Here is a 16729-nt window from a genome sequence, read left to right as displayed (position 1 = left end):
CTGAGGGCACAGCTAGTGCCCAGCAGCCTGGCTAGGGCAAGGGCGAGGGCGGGGGCGAGGTGGGTGCCTGGGGCCGGGAGGAGGACTCAGGGCCCGTTGGGTGAGGCTGTGGGTAGGGGCAGGCAGGGAGGACTTTGGATTTACCTTGTAGGGGCAGGGAAGCCACCTGGGCGGACCGGGTGCTTCTGATAAGGGCAGCAGAGCAGCCGGGAGGGGAAGGTGACATCATCACGTCTGGGAAGGAAAAGAAACCGGAGAAGTTCCTTGTGAATGTTCCTCTTGCGCAGCCTAGGGTTTCCGGGCCTCCCAGGATAAGCGTCATCAGCGAGATCATCAGCGAGATCCGTCAGGCCCGCACCGCGGCGGGGAGCACCCAGGGGCCCTGCTGCGTGCATGTGGCCAAGTCCGGGAGACGTGCAGGGACGCTGGCAGGGCCTGCAGGAGCCGCCTGTGCAGATGTCCCCTCGGCTGGTCGTCCGGTTTTTGGGCGTCAGGGCTTCTCCAGGGCCCCGCGCTGGCTCCCCGCGTCCCCCGCTGTCCCGCCCCAGGTCCCCCAGCCCTGCTGTGCTTTGGATGCTTCTCCTCGGCACCTGCCAGGGCGGCGGCGCCGTGTGCCCGTCGGGCCCTGTTCGCTGCCCCCTGGAGCCGGGCAGGCCACGCTTGCCGATGTGTCAGTGACAGGGTGCCCCTTCCGCGGGCGTCGGGTGGGCTTGCGGTGAGCCAGCCTGCCCTCGCACACCCGTCGCAGGCCGCCCTCTGACCTTTCACGCCTTCGCCTGGGGGGGCCCAGCGCCTTGTGTGCAGCAGGATGCAGGAAGCCCCGCCTTGGCCGCTGATGGGGCCCGGGCGTCCTTGGGACTCCTCCGTTGTTAAAGGGGGAAGCTTTTATGAAGGACTCGAGGAGCAAGGGCTGGATGAGGGGCTCTAAGTTTGTTTCCTGACATCTCTGCCTCGGTCCGAAGCTGAGGTCTACAGGATTTCAGGGGGAAGCCAGTGCAGCTAAACAACCTCACCCGATTTTTCGAAAAGGACTTTAATTAGTGAGGGAGCGGTCACGAGGCGGCGGCCTTGGGGGAGGGGGGTACGTAACTTCAGAGGGTCGGAAGGGTGAAGTGAGGAGCCTGTGCCGATGGGGATGAGCCCCTGTTACTTTATCAGCATCAACAGACTCCTCGCTCCTTGCAGATTGGCCTCCCTCGGAGCAGACCTCTGGAGGCCTTTGGAAACGGGGCCACTGCACTCTGTGACCTCGGGAAGGAAGGATGTTTTTTTTCTCTTTTTAAAATTATTTAAATTATTATTATTTAAAAAAATATTTATTCATGAGAGAGAGAGAGAGGCAGAGGCACAGGCAGAGGGAGAAGCAGGCTCCCTGTGGGGAACCCAATGCGGGACTTGATCCCGGGACCCCGGGGTCACGCCCTGAGCCGAAGGCAGACACTCAACCACTGAGCCACCCAGGGATCCCCTATTTAAATGATGTTTTTAAATGGTTTTTTAAAAAACATCATTTAAGTTATTTTTTTAAATTATTTTTTTAACCGTCTTTACTTTCACTGCAGCGTAGTTACATTCCTGTCAGACATCCAGGACAGTGATTGGTTCCGCAATTCCTTTCTGTCATTCATTTTTTTTCCCTAAGTTCTTATTTTAATTGAGGAAGGAATGGTCTTCATGGCCACCGGCCCTCACCTGCAGGGGCTTCCCGGTCCCTGACATCCGGGGAGCTCTTGGGGCACCTGTTCCATCTGTTGGGTTGAAGGGAGGATCTCACGGCTCCCGTCAGCTGCTAGTGTTTCCAAATTCTAAGATTCTGACTTGGTTGCAGGATGATGTTTGCCCGTGGGAATCGTTAGGAGAGTTGTTGTTGTTGATTTTTTTTTTTTTTTAAGATTTTATTTATTTGAGCGAGCAAGTGAGAGCAAGAGAGCCCATACAGGGAGGGGCAGGGGGAGAGGGAGAAGCAGAAGCAGGACTCAATCCCAGGACCTTGGGGACCATGACCTGAGCCCCAGGCAGAGGCTTCCAGGACGGATCCACCCCAGGAGAGTCGTAAATTCCCAGATCTAGTGCTGAAACAAAAGTGAAAGCGCAAGGAATGGATGCGGTGTCCAAGCTGTGTGTGACCGAGGCCCCGGGGTCGAGGGGGGCGCGGGCGGTTCTGTAAGGCTAGATTTATGTCCTGGAGGGTCGGCTCCTCGCAGCCGTCCCCCACAGCTGTCCCCCGTCCCCGGTCCTCCTCCCCAGTCCCCCCGTCCCCTGTCCCCCTCAGAGCCACGGCCCCACCTGGCCCCACCCCGTTCCCAGGACCAGCTGACCCAGCACAGGCCCCGCCCCAAACTGGGAAGCCCTCCCTTGGGGCCCGGCAGGCGGTTTGGTTTCGTTCCTCGCTCCTCTGGGGCCATCCTACAGCAGGGCAGGTGCGCCCGCCCCAAGGGAATCTGCTCGCCTTTTAAGTGAAGATAAAATAGAGACTAAGCTTCTCCCTCCAGAGGGGCCGTTTGCTCATTTTGCTCCCTTGGCTCTCAGGTTGCCTGCGGGGACCAGACTTCCTCTTCCCCCGGAGCTCGTCCACCTGCTGCAGAGCTGGAGGCGCGACCGACCTCCCAGGCCCCTAGCCGGGCAGGTGGGCCCCAGCTGGGGGAGGCCCCTTGGTTTAAGCAAAGTGCACTCACTTGCAAATGAAAAAAATCTGAGCAGGGCTGGGGGGTAGTTGTTTGCTAGAGGGTGAGCAGCCCTCGCCCTCCCAGGAACCTCCTCTCCCCACCAGGGAAGCCCCCCCAGCCCCCGCCCCCCAGGGACGCCCACAGCCGCAGGTGACCCAGCGAGCCCCCCTCTCAGGTGAGTGCAGGTTAACACCAAGAGGCCAGGCTGGGACTCAGGCGCAGGGCTGGCGTGAAGGTCTGCGGATCTCCGTGACCTGGGTCTCCGGGGGTCACTCGTCACAGTTTCCTCCTGCCGTGTCTTACGTTCTCTAGAAACTCCCCGTAAAGGGAGACCTTTACAAGAGGACCCCCCCCCACCTCCCCCCACCTCCGGAGCCAGCGTCCTTGTGAGGAAAGGGTGCTCAGGTGGGCGCAGGCCTGCAGGTGCCAGTCCCCCAGGGATGGTGTTCTCGTGGTGGAGCGTTTGGGGTTAATCTCCCTGGGATGGAGGCCGCGGAGCCAGGCCTAGAATCCTGGGGTCTGTCGGAACGGACGGTGAGCAGCTGTGCTCCTCCATCCGTAAGGCCTCGGGGTGAGGCCACAGGCCGCGTGCACACCTGGCCGGGCCATGGAGAGCGCACCTGTCCAGGTGCAGATGCGTGAGTGCCCCACACGGTGTGCGCACGGGCACGGGGTGGCCCTTCCAGGGTAAGAGGGCGGAGTGGGGGGCTGCCTCCCCCCGCAGGTGTGGCTGCCTGCATGCAGGCCCCGTGGAGGCCACATTGGTGCCCGTGGGTTCCCACCTGGTAACCTCTGGAGAACCGGAGGGGCACGCTCGGGCTGGTGCCGGGACGGTGCAGCCGTGGGGCTCCGTGGCCGGCTGCGGGGGCAGCCCAGGGGAAAGGACGCAGGCCAGCGTTTCCTTCGAACTTATTTTTAAATGTTTTATTTGTAAGTCACTTCTACGCCCAGTGTGTGGGCCTTGAACGAGCAGCCCCGAGGTCTAGAATCACGGCCCCTCCGACCAAGCCCGCCAGGTGCCCCCAGTCCGTGCTCTAAAGACTTTATTTTCTGGAGCCGTTTTGGCCCGTTCATACCTGAATGGAAGGTACAAAGAGGACCCGTGCCCCTGCGTGCTCGGCTCCCCCACTGCACGGCCCACCTCGGGGACGCGGACGCGCCCTCCTCCCCCGGAGCCACCGCCAGAGTCGCTGCTGCCGGGGGAGGGGGGGGGCGTCCCATGGGTTTGGACAGATGTGGTCGGACCCCGGCCACCGTGCAGCGGCGGCAAGGACCGGTCGCTACGGCCCCTGCCCCCCCCCCCAGCCCCGCATCTCGTCGCCGTCTCCATAGTTTTGCCTTTTCCAGAATCTTTAAAAAAAAACAAACAAACAAGAAGAATGTATTTGTAAGTCACTCTGGCCACAGCGTGAGTGACGTTAGAGGGACATGGTGGGATCCGGAGCTGGTGTGGGGGGAAATGTCCGTTTCAGGAGAGCGGGATGGGGCGGGCCTCCACACAGGTGCATGCGCAGAGGGTGTGAGCGTGGCACAGTGGCCGCTCGCGCCTGGATGCAGGGAGTCGAGGGTCTGGAGGGCCGAGCACCCATTAGTAGGTCGTTCAGATTCGAGAACGTGAGGTGACAAGGCCCCCAGACGTGCACCTGTCCGCGTCCACGTCGACCTCTCGGGTGACGAGCCCGGACTGATGCTGAGCGTGCACAGCTTGTCCGGCTACGGGACTCGCAGCTTTTCACAGCCGTGGCCTGAGGAGTCGTTTACTGCAGTAGTTGCTCATGAAATCCCGTGTTCTTCTCTCCCCCTCGTGTCACGGGAACTGTCATTTTCTGTATTTACGGGAGTTTGGCTTGCTGACAACCTTGCGTCCTCCCCCGGGACTCAAGGACGGGGCGCCGTGGCCTGTGGCCCCGCGGGGTGGTGCCTGGGTCTGCCTGCAGTGGCTCTGGGGCGCCTGGGCTCCTCACGGTGACGCTCTGCGGGCCCGAGACACGGACCCCCGAGGGACGCCCCAGGCCCGTCGTCCAGGTGGGGAGCCTTCAGGTGGGTCCGAGGGCAGCGCCAGAGTCGCCCCGGCTGGTCACTGACGACTGTCCCATTCCCTCCACAGGTATGAATGCTGCCGTCCGAGCTGTCGTGCGCATGGGCATATACGTGGGAGCCAAAGTGTACTTCATCTACGAGGTCGGTGCTGCATCTTCCTGCGGCTTAGTCTGGCTCGGGGACCTGTGCCTGGCACGGGCCCGGGCTCTGCGACCTGGCACCAGGTGGCGGGAGATGGGATCCAGGTGGGGGGGCCTTTGGGGAGGGGGTGGCGTCCAGGTGCGGGGTGGGGGGACTCACAGGGATGTGGGGTGGGGGGGCTCCCTGGTCCAGGTGTAGGGAGTGGGGGTGGGGGGGCTTGCGGAGATGGAGGGTGGGGGGCTCCCTGGTCCAGATGCGGGGTGGGGGGCTTGCAGGGATGTGGGGTGGGGGGCTCCAGATGCTGGTCTGTGAGATGGGGGGCCGGGGATGCAGCAGGAAGGGACAGCATACCGGGACATAATGCCCTTTTGTCTGCACCTGGTGGTCTTGGGGGATGGATGTCTTCATCTGCAGCCCCCCTCCTCTCCCTCCTCCCTCCTCTCCCCCCCCCCCGTCCCCAGGACCCCCTCTCTATCCCCCTGGTGACCCCCCCATCCCCCCAGTGACCCTTCTGTCCCCAGGATCCTCTCTGTCCCCCTGGTGACCCCCACCCCCGTCCGCCCAGTGCCCCTCCATCCCCAGGCGGCTGCACGCTGTGGGTCACAGCCCACATTGCCCGTGTCCTGACGCAGGAGGCCTGCTCTGGATGTAGACCCCTGGGATGACCCTGATCCCAACCCTGGGCACTGGTGACTGTCCCTCATGCCGGGTTTGGTGCCGTGGGCCACAGCAGTTTCTGACGCTGGTTGCGGGTGCCTGTCCTGCGTGCCCGGTCCCACCCGAGCCCGGGAGCTGGTGCGGAGCCGGTGCCCGCGGTGCGTGTTTCTGCCCTGGGAGGAGGCCATTAGTGGGCCGCCACTCCCTGGGCCGCGCACCTCATGCGAGAGGGAGTTTGCTTTGCCTGCTGCCCTGGGAGGCCTCCCCGCGTGGCGCTTCTGATGCAGGGTTGCCGTTGCTCCCGTTTGGGCAACTGGAAGGCCACGGGCCCCGCGGAGCATTTGCAGGCCATCGCTCAGTCCCCCTGTGTCGGGCGCTTCGGGGTCACAGCTGCCGCTGGCCGGCGCGGAGGAGCGCCCCGCTGCCCCGTCCCCGGTCCTCCATCATCCCCCGTCCCCTTCATTCCATGTTCAGGGTCCCACGGGCGGGCACACGTGTGTGCATTCCCGCGGTGGCTGCTGGCCGTGTGCGCACAGGGCGCTCTGCCTCCTGATCTCGCTCCACAGCCTCCTGGGGAGGCTTGCGTTCACCCGAGAGTCGCAGGGACGCCGCACCCCAGGCCTGACGGCAGCTCCTGAGGCTCGGGCTTGCGGAAGGCTCTCTCGGAGGGCGGATGTGCCGGCGCCCTGGCTCCTGTGGCCCACGGGCCCGCAGTGCCTGTCACCGTGGCCGGTGATGCTGCGGAGCTGCCGTTGGGTCCCCGCCCCACTGGGCTTCACGGGGCGCGGGGGTGGCGGTGGGGGGACAAGCAAGTCCTATCCGGTATTTCACAGTTAAAGGAATGGACCCGTGGCTCGTCGGTAAAAGGAAGTCTGCATTTTCCACGTCTTTGTCACTGGTGGGGCTGGGGCGACAGCTCATGTGCCCAGTGGAGCCCGTAGCAGGGCTGTGATCCACCCCCGGGACGTGTCGGGAGATGTTTAACGATGGTCCCGTTATTGGGGTGGGAGTGGCGCTCCTGGCATCTCGGGCGTGGACACCGGGGCTGGTGCTCCCGGGCCGCTGAGCCCAGAGCAGCTCCCACATCGAGGAATTCGTGATTTTGCCCCAGTGTCCGCTGTGCCGAGGTCGGGAAGCCCCACGGTAGGGCTGTATGTGCCCTTGGCGTGCGTGTCGTGGAGTGCACGGGGTGGGCCTGGCGGCCGTGCGCCTGCTGAGTGTTTGAGTGTGGAAACTGGAGACACAGCGACTTCTACACTAATCCTTCTCAGACTGGACTTTTTTTTTAAGATTTTATTTATTTATTCATGAGACACACACAGAGGCAGAGACACGGGCAGAGGGAGAAGCAGGCTCCACGCAGGGAGCCTAAGGCGGGACTCGATCCCGGGACCCCGGGTCACACCTGAGCTGACGGCAGCTGCTCCACCAGGGAGCCACCCAGGGGCCCTTAGTTTTATCTTCTTAAACCTCATTCAGGCATCTGTTCACACGTTTTGCTCGTTTATTGTCTTTTTTTTTTTTTTTTGTGGCAAGGAAAGGGTTGATTCAAGAGGCAGCGAGACACAGAGACAAGGAGGTGGGAGGGAAAAAGCCTCAAGTCCACCTCCCAAAATGGGGGGAGGACCAGGAGCTGCGGTCACGGACATCCTGATGAAAAGGGTGGGGAAGCGTGACTCTTCATGTGTGAGGATGGAACGTGCGTCCGAGCAGATACATCCCTGACCCACGCCCCGTGCTCGGGGGAAACCTGGCCCCCCGCGGGGGGCGGCCATCCGAGGACCTGGGGGGCGACCATGGGCACGACCCAGGAGCCGGGGCTGCGGGCTGGGGTCGGCCCGCCTGGACGGCCGCGAGGGTCTCTGTGAAACGTGCCGACACCCCCGGACCATTGAACAGGGTGCTGCTCTGTAGACACAGGGTTCTTGGGTTTTTTCCTTCCATAAAGTCTGTGGGAGGTGTGTTGAGCGGGAAACGCTGGCATCTCTGCTCGGGGCCTGGCAGCGGGTTTGTTTGTCTGGCTGCAGCCGGGCCTGCTGCAGATCTGGGCCAGGCCTGCGCGGGCTGGGCTGGCCCGGCCCTTGGGCACCATTGGGGGAGGATGGACGGCCGCAGGATTAACCCGTTCCTTGCAACTGTTGATGCCCCCCCTCCGGGCGAGGGTTTTCCCCGCAGAACCTACGGGTGTCTTCGGCCCCTTGAGGATGGTGGTGGCACCTCTGTCCCTCAGCCTGGCAAGACTCTGGTCTGCAGACGCCCTGGCTTCTGGGGGACTGGGGAGGAGACCCGCTGGTGTCTGTTTCTGTGGTCTCCCGGCGGGAATAGGAGGCCCGTCCTGTTTCATGCAATTAGCAGGCTCGAAGTCCTTGTAGCTGAAGGTTTTCCTACAGATTGACATCGGGTATAGCTGTTTATTTTTTTAAGATTTTATTTACTTATTCATGAGACACACAGAGAGGCAGAGACCCAGGCAGAGGGAGAAGCAGGCTCCATGCAGGGAGCCCGACGTGGGACTCAATGTCGGTACCCCGGGGTGACAACCTGGGCTGAAGGCGGTGCTAAACCAGGTGCCCCCAGTTCTTGCCCTATCATTGGGACTAGCTTAAAAGTCTTTTCCTCTTTGAAATGACGCCTCCCAGTTGGGCCTGGGCATTGGCCCTGTGTCTCCGTCTCCCCGTCTTCTGAACCCCGAGGAAAGGCTGGTGTCGTGCCCGGTGGGCAGCCGATGGGGCTAAGACAGGAGCCTGAGCACGTGGGGTCAGGCCTTCCCCCTGCAGGTGGACCACCTGCCCCTGCCGCCCTGAGTGGCTTCTCCTGGGATCCCGGCTCCCTGCCCCGGGGCTCCCTCCACCTGGGACCTCCCTCCACCCAGGGGCTCCCTCGGCCCAGACCTCCCTCCACCCAGGGCTCCCTCCACCCGAGGCCTCCCTCCACCCGGGGCCTCCCTCGGGCTCCTGTCTACACAGGACACCGGGGCTCTCCCCGGAGGGGCACGGGGCCTAGCAGCCCGGGTCCTGTGCATCAGGCCCCACGTCATCCTCGGCGAACAAGCCTGAACGTGTCCGCCCGATTCCTACCTGCTTCCCCTTGTGGACAGAAGCCATCTGTTGGCCGTGGACGTGTGGCTGGCGCTGCGGGCTGCCTGCTTTCACAATTTTTGAAGTAAGACCTGCCCTGCTCGCGGCAGAGAAACCCCGACAGCCACACCCCCCCTTTCCCGGTGAGGCTGCGGGTCCTCACGTGATGGGGCTGGTTCCCGCCCGGCCTGACCTCCTGTCCTGGGGGGTCCCCGGGTCCCCCTGGGTGTTGGGTCGCGCCCGAGCCCAAGCTCCTGGTCCGCCACCTGCGGGGGGGGTGGGGTGGGGGGCAGGCCAGGGAGACCCGGGATCCTGGGGGGCGTGTGGGCCCCTTCTCGGCCTCCCCCTGCCCCCGGTGCCCGCAGGCCCGGCAAGGTGACCAGAACCACGTTGCCCCGTGAACTGGACGTTTCACATGTCGCCACTTCTGCATTTCAACTTCCTGAAAGTTGGAGCCTCTTGACCACAAAACGTCTAAGAATAGTAACGGGATCGGACGTGTGGTTAAACGTCCCCCGTGCTGCTGGCAGGCGTGGAGGGTCGTCGCCGAGAGTGGCCGGGCCGCTGGGTCCCCGCGCGGATGCCCCAGGGCCGTGGCTGCTGTGCAAGGGGATGCCGAGCCCCTCCCTGGGCCCCTGCCCTGGGCGCCGCCGCCATGGCCTGGGCTTCGCCCCGGCTTGGCCACCTCAACCCTGGCGTTTGAGTTGCTAGGGGGTCCTCGTGTCACCCCGGGGGTGGCTGAGCGGCCGGCGGGGGGCAGGCTCTCCCACCCGAGGATGCGGACCCGCCGTGTCCTGCTGTGGCCTCAGGATTCTCCACGTACCTGGAACTGGGTATCCCCAGCTTTGTCGTCCAAGCCACCTGACGACGCCGGGTGGCCCCCTAAATCCCGCCGGCCCGTTGTCAGGTTTCTGGGGCGCAGGGCTTTGCTGTGACTGCCCGGCTTCTAACCTGTTTTGGCGCCTCCGAGCCGGTCCACACGTCGGGGGGACCAAGCAGAGGCGACTGTGTAGACGGCGCCCCGCGGTCATGGACTCCGAGAGCAGAGGAGGCTGCCGGGCATCCGGAGCGCCCTGGAGTGGGGGTGCCCTGGGGTGGGGGGTGCCCGGCGGCGGGTGGGCGTGGGCAGGACCTGGACCTGAGGCTCTGCGGTCAACTCATGCAGCCATACAGTCGCGAGTCCCTGACTTGGAAGCCAGCGCCCACCCGGGGGCCCCTGCCGCCCCTTTCCCGCCTGCCTAGTCCGGCCTCGCGGTGTGCTCGCTCTCAGGTTCTGGCAGCGCCGTGTTGTAGCGTAGGAGGGAAGCACAAGCAGTTATGTCCCCTGGGCAGCAAAGCCCTGGGGAGAGGTCTGGCATCCGTCACCGCGATACCCAGAGGCTGCTCCCCCAGCAGTCGGGATGCCCGCCTCTCTGCCTGTGGGCTGCTGACCCAGTAATCCAGGAAATCAGGTCTGGGAAAAAAACCATTATCAGGTGTGAGGTGACAGGTGTGTTCCTCAAACATGGCACAGGACTGGGTCCTTGATTTAGACCCTACGTGGTGGGAGGTCCCTTCTCTGAGGAGGCCACCCGCCGTGGACAGGCTCTGACGCAGGATGTGCTCACCAGGCGCCCCAAAACCCAGGCCACCGTGACCCCCAAGTGCAGCGCGGTCTCCAGAGGACGCCGTATCGGGGGACCTGGTGTACTTTGCTCAGGATGCTCTTCAAAGTCCTGTCCAAGCGTGTGGCGTGTGCTCAGGTGTCCCCGGCGGCCCCGGAGCAGGTTCCTCCAGGGTGATGCGGCCACTCGGGCCCACCGTGTGTGCGGGGTGGGGACTGTTACTCCGGGTGAAAAACTACGTGTGGCTCTTCGGGGTGTTCTGTGGTTTTCTTCCTCCGTGAGTCACAGAACTGGCTCTGCAGGCAAATTCCAAGGAGAATCATAGAAAAATATTTCAGGCTCTGGTTGCGTTGGAGTAAGTGCTCGAACCTGCAAGGAGACGTCAGGGGAGAACCGCTCATCCGGATTTATAGTTCAGGGGACGCTCGCGTAGGCCGGTCCTCTCTTATTCAGTGACCTCTTCCCTGAAAGCGGAAGACCGCTGAGAATCGCAGTTGGGAGGGATTTTCAGATGTCCCCCCCCCCCAGCTCCAGGAGCCTGCGGAGGGGGTGTCGCTTCCTGCCCCCACGCGGCCAGGAGCGCCCTCCCGGGTCCCTGGGTCACTGAGCGGCCCTTTATCACCAGTTGTTCGAGGCACCTCTAAACCCCAGGGCGTAAAGTACCTCTGGAGAACATTCTACGATTGGAGGTACGTGGTGTGATCGCAGCGCGGTTCTCCACGTTCCTGCTCCTGCAGCAAAGGGGTTTCGACGTGTTTTTATTAAGTCTGTGTTGACGTGCGGAGCAGTGACTGCGGGGGTGGAGGGAATTTCTGGGTTCCCAGTGCGGCACCTGCCGAGCAGACTGTGGATGGTGCTTGTCGCCGGGGCACGGGCGGGCGCCGGCTCCGATGCGCTTGCTGGAATCGCTCTTGGGGCCTCGTGTGTCCTGTCAGCGCTGCGGGGTCCGGGGGAGCCTGCAGAAAGTCCTCCAGCAGCTGGGGGCGCCTGCTTTTGCCAAAGCCTGTGGGTGTGCACCTGCCCCGCTCTGCCCTGACGGCCTGCGTGCACCTGCCCTCCTGGGCTCCCCAGGACTGGCTTCTCCCCTCCGCCCCCTGCGGCCGGGGTGCTAGGACCTCAGGCCTCTGCGTAGGGCTGCGTCCGTGTCCAGGGTCTGGAGGTCCACAGGCCTGCTCACGTGGGGTGTCCCCACCCAGGCCTCCGAGGAGGGAGCTGCAGGGGAGAGGGCGAGCTGCAGCGCGTGCACAGATGGCACAGATGGCGGGGAGCTGCTGATGGGAGCCTGCGGTGTGGGGTGTGCAGAGCGTGGGGCGGTCTCCGTCTGGGTCCCCCGCCTGTCCTGTCCGCCTACTGTCATCCAGGGCCCCGCTTGTTCCTGCTGACGATCCCTGGGACTCAGAGGGGGGACGGCTGGCTTTGGGTGCCCCGTCCCTGAGTGGCGTCTGTGCTTGGGCAGCTCACGCACGGGCCCGGTGTGGATACAGCCTCTCTCACCAGCCGGCTTTCCAGGGCCGGGCCTGGATCCCACCACACTCCTGCATGTGACAGCTGCGGCAGCTCAGCACGTTATCTGGAGCGGGTGGAAACTGCCCGGTGCACGGCTGGGCTGCTCTGGGGGCTGCGGGAGCCAGAGCCCCAGCGTCCGTCCTCCGTCCGGGGGCGCGGGAAGGCCTGCTGGCTCCACCACGAGCCCGCCCTCGGCCTCTCCGTGCTCCTTCGTCCTGTGCACCTTTCCCTTTGCTGCTTGGCACACGTGCTGCCTATGTGAGGAGGACACGCGCAGGCATGTGCGTATTTATCCATACATACTGTGTATAAAATACCACAGGGCTGCAAGGTCTAATGTATCCTCTACAATGTACGCTCCGTGTAACATATAAAATATTGTAATTGTATCGATAGATTATAAGTAGGTGAACATCCAAGACACATTACTTGTCACACAACGTGTATCTATGTGACCTGAGACACATGCATCCACAGACGCGGGTGCTGATGGAAGCCTCGTTTATGTGTGACACAGGAAGGGGGACGGAGGCTCCGACTGAACGTCGAGAGCAGGTTCATCCCGTGTAACTTCCAGAAGTCCAGGGAATGCGCTGTCTACGGCATAGAGAGAATCCTGTAACCCCACGTTTCACGATGTAAAGCTACCGTGACGCGTTCTGTGCACTGAACACCCTGTGGATGCGCGTTGCACATTAGACGACGCGGTCTGTGCCGGACTTCTGGTGGGGCGGGCATAGTAGGAGCGCGCATCCCTGGCCCCGAAAGGCAGCCGCGGTCCCCTGCCCCGTGGGCCGCCTCGAAGACCCCTTCCCTCCCCTTCCCTCTTGACCTCCCCTGGTTAGGACATCCGAGTCCCCGCTGATGACCCGCTAGGTCCATTCCTTTGTAAGGTTGAGTGTCCTGGGGAGAGTCACGCAGGTAAAGGCGCTTGTGGGTGTTCCCAGATTCCTCTGCCGTCGCGCGGCCTGCTGGGGAAGCCCGGGGAGAGCCGCTGTGCTTGGGGTCTGAAGGGCCCGGCCCTCAGGCTTCTGGGGAAAGTGAAGGCTGACGCCGCCCCCGGGGAGCCCGTAGCCCCGACCTGGAAGGTAGGGAGGACCGCTGGCTGCGCTGCTTTCTCAGACGCACCATGGGGGAGCATGGATCACCAGGGGAAACTGAGGCCTCCACAGGCATGCGCTCTTGTGTGCAGTGTGATTGCACTGTTTGCACGGGAGTTTAACTACAGATGCTTTTTGGGTAAGTTTCCCCCCATTTGAGGCGCTCAGGGGCTGTGGGGTGACAGGCACACTGCTCGTTCCCCCCGGTACCTGGGACGGGTCTGGCAAGAAGGTCCCACGTGTCGCACCCATTAGGCGGCTTTCGTGCACCTTCGATGCGTGGGGCCAGCACTGCTCTCGCACTGCTTCTAACCCCGGGGCCCTCGGAGCTCAGAGTCCTCGTCGTCCGCACCCACGGGGTTCGCTGGTCCACCTGACGGCTCAGCAGTCACCCCGTCTCATGAGGATTCCCGCTCTCGCCCACAGGGTTACCAGGGCATGGTCGACGGCGGCAGCAACATCGTGGAGGCCGACTGGGAAAGCGTCTCGAGCATCCTGCAAGTGGTACGTGCGGAGTCCGATGCTCCGGGTCCCTAAAGCCCGCCCCGTCCCAGCTGCAAACCTTTTGCGCGGAGGCGGCGGCGGCACGTGACACGCGTGAGCCTGCTGCCCGCGCTCCTCTCCCCTCCTCGCCCGGTGAGGAAACAGCCTTGCTTTGTCCTTCGGTTCAAGTCCTCAAGGAGCTTTGCTGCAGGATCGCAGGGAGTCAGAGAATGAGCCCTGTGGACACACAGGGTGATGCGGAGGTTCAGGAGGTGCGGGTGGGGCCAATGGGTCCCGGGTCCCTAGCGGGTGGCCCCGGGGCTGTGAGGGGCTGTGAGAGGCCGTGAGCTCCTGTCTGGCTTTGCCCTTTGCCTTCTGGCCGCGCCCTGTCCCTGTGCCTCCACCTGCCAGGGGCACAGGGGCGCGGTTGGGGGAGTCGGGCTCCCCAGGCTCCTGGGGCAGGACCGGGTGGGCGAGCAGTGGCTGACTGTACACTGTGTGATGAGGGGGACAGGGACCCATGGCGGGGAGGGGGCTGTGCCTAGATGAGGTTCCTGCTCAGCACGAAGCCCCGGGGCGGCCCCGAGGCCCCGGAGGATGGTCACAGGCTGCCCGTCCCCAGGATCCGCCCGTGGGCAGCCAGCCGCACGGGGATTTGACCTGAAGCTACGGCTTTCGTGTGGGTTTCCCAGGTCAGCTTTTCCATCCTGCAGATGGAGCAGTGTTCCTGCCGCCAAGGGTCCTTAGCGGCCGCCAGCCTTCCCTGGGGTCCTCCTAGTGGTTTTGGGGTTTGCCTTTGTTTTAAAAGCGGATGAGCCCCGAGGAAGCTTGGGTGTGTTGGTGCCTCGTTCTCGGCCAATGCCCCCGCCCCCTGGATTCTCCATCACTTGGTGTCAGTGCAAGCAGGCCTGGGAACGGTCCCCCCGGGTGGCCTCCCAGGGCCTCCCAGGGCCTTAGAGGAACACAGCCTCCCTGTTCCAGCCTGAGCTGTCGGGGCTAATTGCTCTGATGTGCACAAGAATGAGGCAAGTACCAGCTGCAGGCAGAGCAATTGCTTACTTTGAATTTAAAAGAAATCTGCCTGGTTGTTTCCTGCCTGCAAATTCCCCAAACACTAGCTCAGGGAAGCCTCCAGGCCTGGTGGGAGGCGGATTACCAGGCGGATTACGTGGGAAGAACGGACTTGACAATAAGCTCTTCACTGGCGGTTGGACCTGTTGAGACGTACCCGTTAATATTTTAAGAGGAGGGAGCCACGAGCTGGCACAGCCGTGCCGTGGGCGCCTGCGCAACAGCGCGGATCCTGTTCCCGTGGTGTCCGGGTGTAAGTGGAACACGTTCCCCCGTAAGAGGCGGGGGGACCCGCGCGGCCAGGACGGCGTGCACACCTCCGGGGGGACCCGCTGGCTGACGTGGGTCGGCCGCCGAGAGATGGACATGCGTCACCCCCTACCTGGGGACCTAAGCTCAGCTCAGAAGCAGGACACGCCGGTGGCTGCCAGGGGCTGGGGGGGGGGGTGCAGACAGGGACCCGCTGCTGGACGCCAGTCCCCAACTTCAGGCAGAAGGTGAACAGCTTCTGGAACGTACAGCGCGGCGGCTGCGGTTAAGGACCCCGCATTGTACCCTTGAAAGTTGCTGAGAATAAATCTTCACTGTCGACACACACAGATAGGAGCCCGAGGTGACGGACGAGCTCGTGAGCTGGAGCATGGTGATCACCCTACGGGGCGAGTGTAAAATCGTCACGCCTCGCACCTTCGGGACGTCCATGCTGCTGCACGATAACTATGACCTTGGACGTTGCTAAAAACGTAGGCCTTAGACGTTCCCACGGCAGAAAGGCCGACGATGCGGCTGCTGAGAACACCCGTCATGGCACCCGGCACCTCGCGCCCCCGGACCCGCAGCACGTTCTGGATAGGCTGGCACCCGTCACCCCACGGGGGGTGATGGCGGGTGTACCCTGTAAGCTGGTGGGGCCTGCGCTTGGACCCCTGTGCCCTGTTCTCCTGGGGAGGCGGACCGGCCGGTGAGGCCTCTGCAGGGAGCACTACTTGCCAGCATCAGGGCGGCGTCTTCCGAGGTCCCGACCCTAAACCCCATGCGGGGGGCACCTTGTGCTGGGCGCTGTCCCCACCCGGCGACACAGGACAGGCCGGCAATCTCTGCACCTTCCTCAGCCTCAGCTTCCCGCCAAGCCCCCAGCATGTGACCTCCTGGGTGTGCACCAGCTGCCCGGGCAGCTTCCAGTGGGGCGAAATCCCATGACCGTCCGATGGCTCCCGGTCAGGTCCAATCCAGGGAACCGGCCTGCGCGCCAGGCCGTGACCCAGGTGACCTGGGCCAACCGTCCCCACGGCCTTCCCGCCGCTCCCCATGCTTACGACCTGGGCGTGTCCTTGGAGGACGACGCACCGCCGAGGTTTGTGAGCACATCGCGGGGAATGTGAAGTGTCCTGCTCTTTTCTCCCAATGCCTGGGAATCTTTCATGATCGAAAGACCAAGTGTGAGGAGTCCTGGTCTCTCGCTCTTGGCAGTTTGCGTGATCCGCCTTGAGTTTCCTGAGACTTGGCCTTGGAGAGGTGGGGCGGGGCGCCTGGGCAAACAGAAATCCTCTGGCTCCCAGGTCCCCGCTTTGCCTGCACGCACGGCGAGCTCTGGCGGACAGGGCTGTGCCATCTGGGCCCGAGGGAGGCCGGGCGGCGGGGTCTGGCCACCTCCACCCCAGGCCCCCCGGGAGGCTGGGGCGCCTCCGGACTCTCCTCCTCGGCGTTTACCTGACGTCCTGGGCCCGGTGCTGAGCCCCTGTCCGCTGTACCCACACCTGAACACATGGGCCCAGGGGAGCCCAGATTTTGCGGGTCCCACAGGTGGCACATGTGCCAGCTCAGCTGCTTCCTGTCCCGCGGGAGGAAGGTTGATAAACGCCACGTCCTTTGTCTTCCAGGGAGGGACCATAATCGGCAGTGCCCGTTGCAAAGCTTTCCGGACTCGGGAGGGTCGCCTGAAAGCCGCGTGTAACTTGGTTCAGCGGGGCATCACCAACCTGTGCGTGATCGGCGGGGACGGGAGCCTCACGGGAGCCAACATCTTCCGGAAGGAGTGGAGCGGGCTGCTGGAGGAGCTGGCCCAACACGGTACAGCCCGGGCCTGCGCGTTGCGCCTCTGGGCTCTCCGTTGCCCCCAGAGAGCTCCGAGCTCTTGCATCCACCCAGCCGACTGCGCAGATGCATGTGCTGGGGATGGCGCGATCGCCCGGTTCCCCCTCTCCGGGCCCTGCACTCTGTGCCTTGGGAACAGCAGTTCCTGCGCAACTGTTCCCCACTGGGCACCGCCCATCTGACCTGGTTCCGGGTGGTGCTCACGGCGCCCTGAGATAGGCTTCCCGGGGGTCCCCATGCGGGGACGTGGGGGGTGAGGGGAGGGCGCGTGGGCTCCCGAGTGTCCGCTT

General features: G+C 63.6%; 1 protein-coding gene across 3 annotated transcripts in view; it reads left to right on the top strand.

Moving 5' to 3' along the window:
• The window catches only part of PFKP (phosphofructokinase, platelet), a 43908-nt gene that overhangs the window by 5563 nt on the left and 21616 nt on the right, over positions 1-16729 (top strand). For 2 of the 3 annotated variants that reach the window (XM_072749644.1, XM_072749646.1), the window contains exons 2-4: positions 4774-4847; positions 13218-13295; positions 16226-16415. In XM_072749644.1, coding sequence (XP_072605745.1) covers positions 4774-4847; positions 13218-13295; positions 16226-16415 — 342 coding nt within the window. Of the gene's footprint in view, positions 1-4773; positions 4848-11526; positions 11973-12208; positions 13296-16225; positions 16416-16729 lie in introns of those variants that run through there. The other variant, XM_072749645.1, reaches the window with a different exon arrangement.

Source organism: Vulpes vulpes, chromosome 2 (genome assembly GCF_048418805.1).
Source record: "Vulpes vulpes isolate BD-2025 chromosome 2, VulVul3, whole genome shotgun sequence".
NCBI classification, from domain to species: Eukaryota; Metazoa; Chordata; class Mammalia; order Carnivora; family Canidae; genus Vulpes; species Vulpes vulpes.
This window is presented reverse-complemented; position numbering and strand designations above follow the sequence as displayed.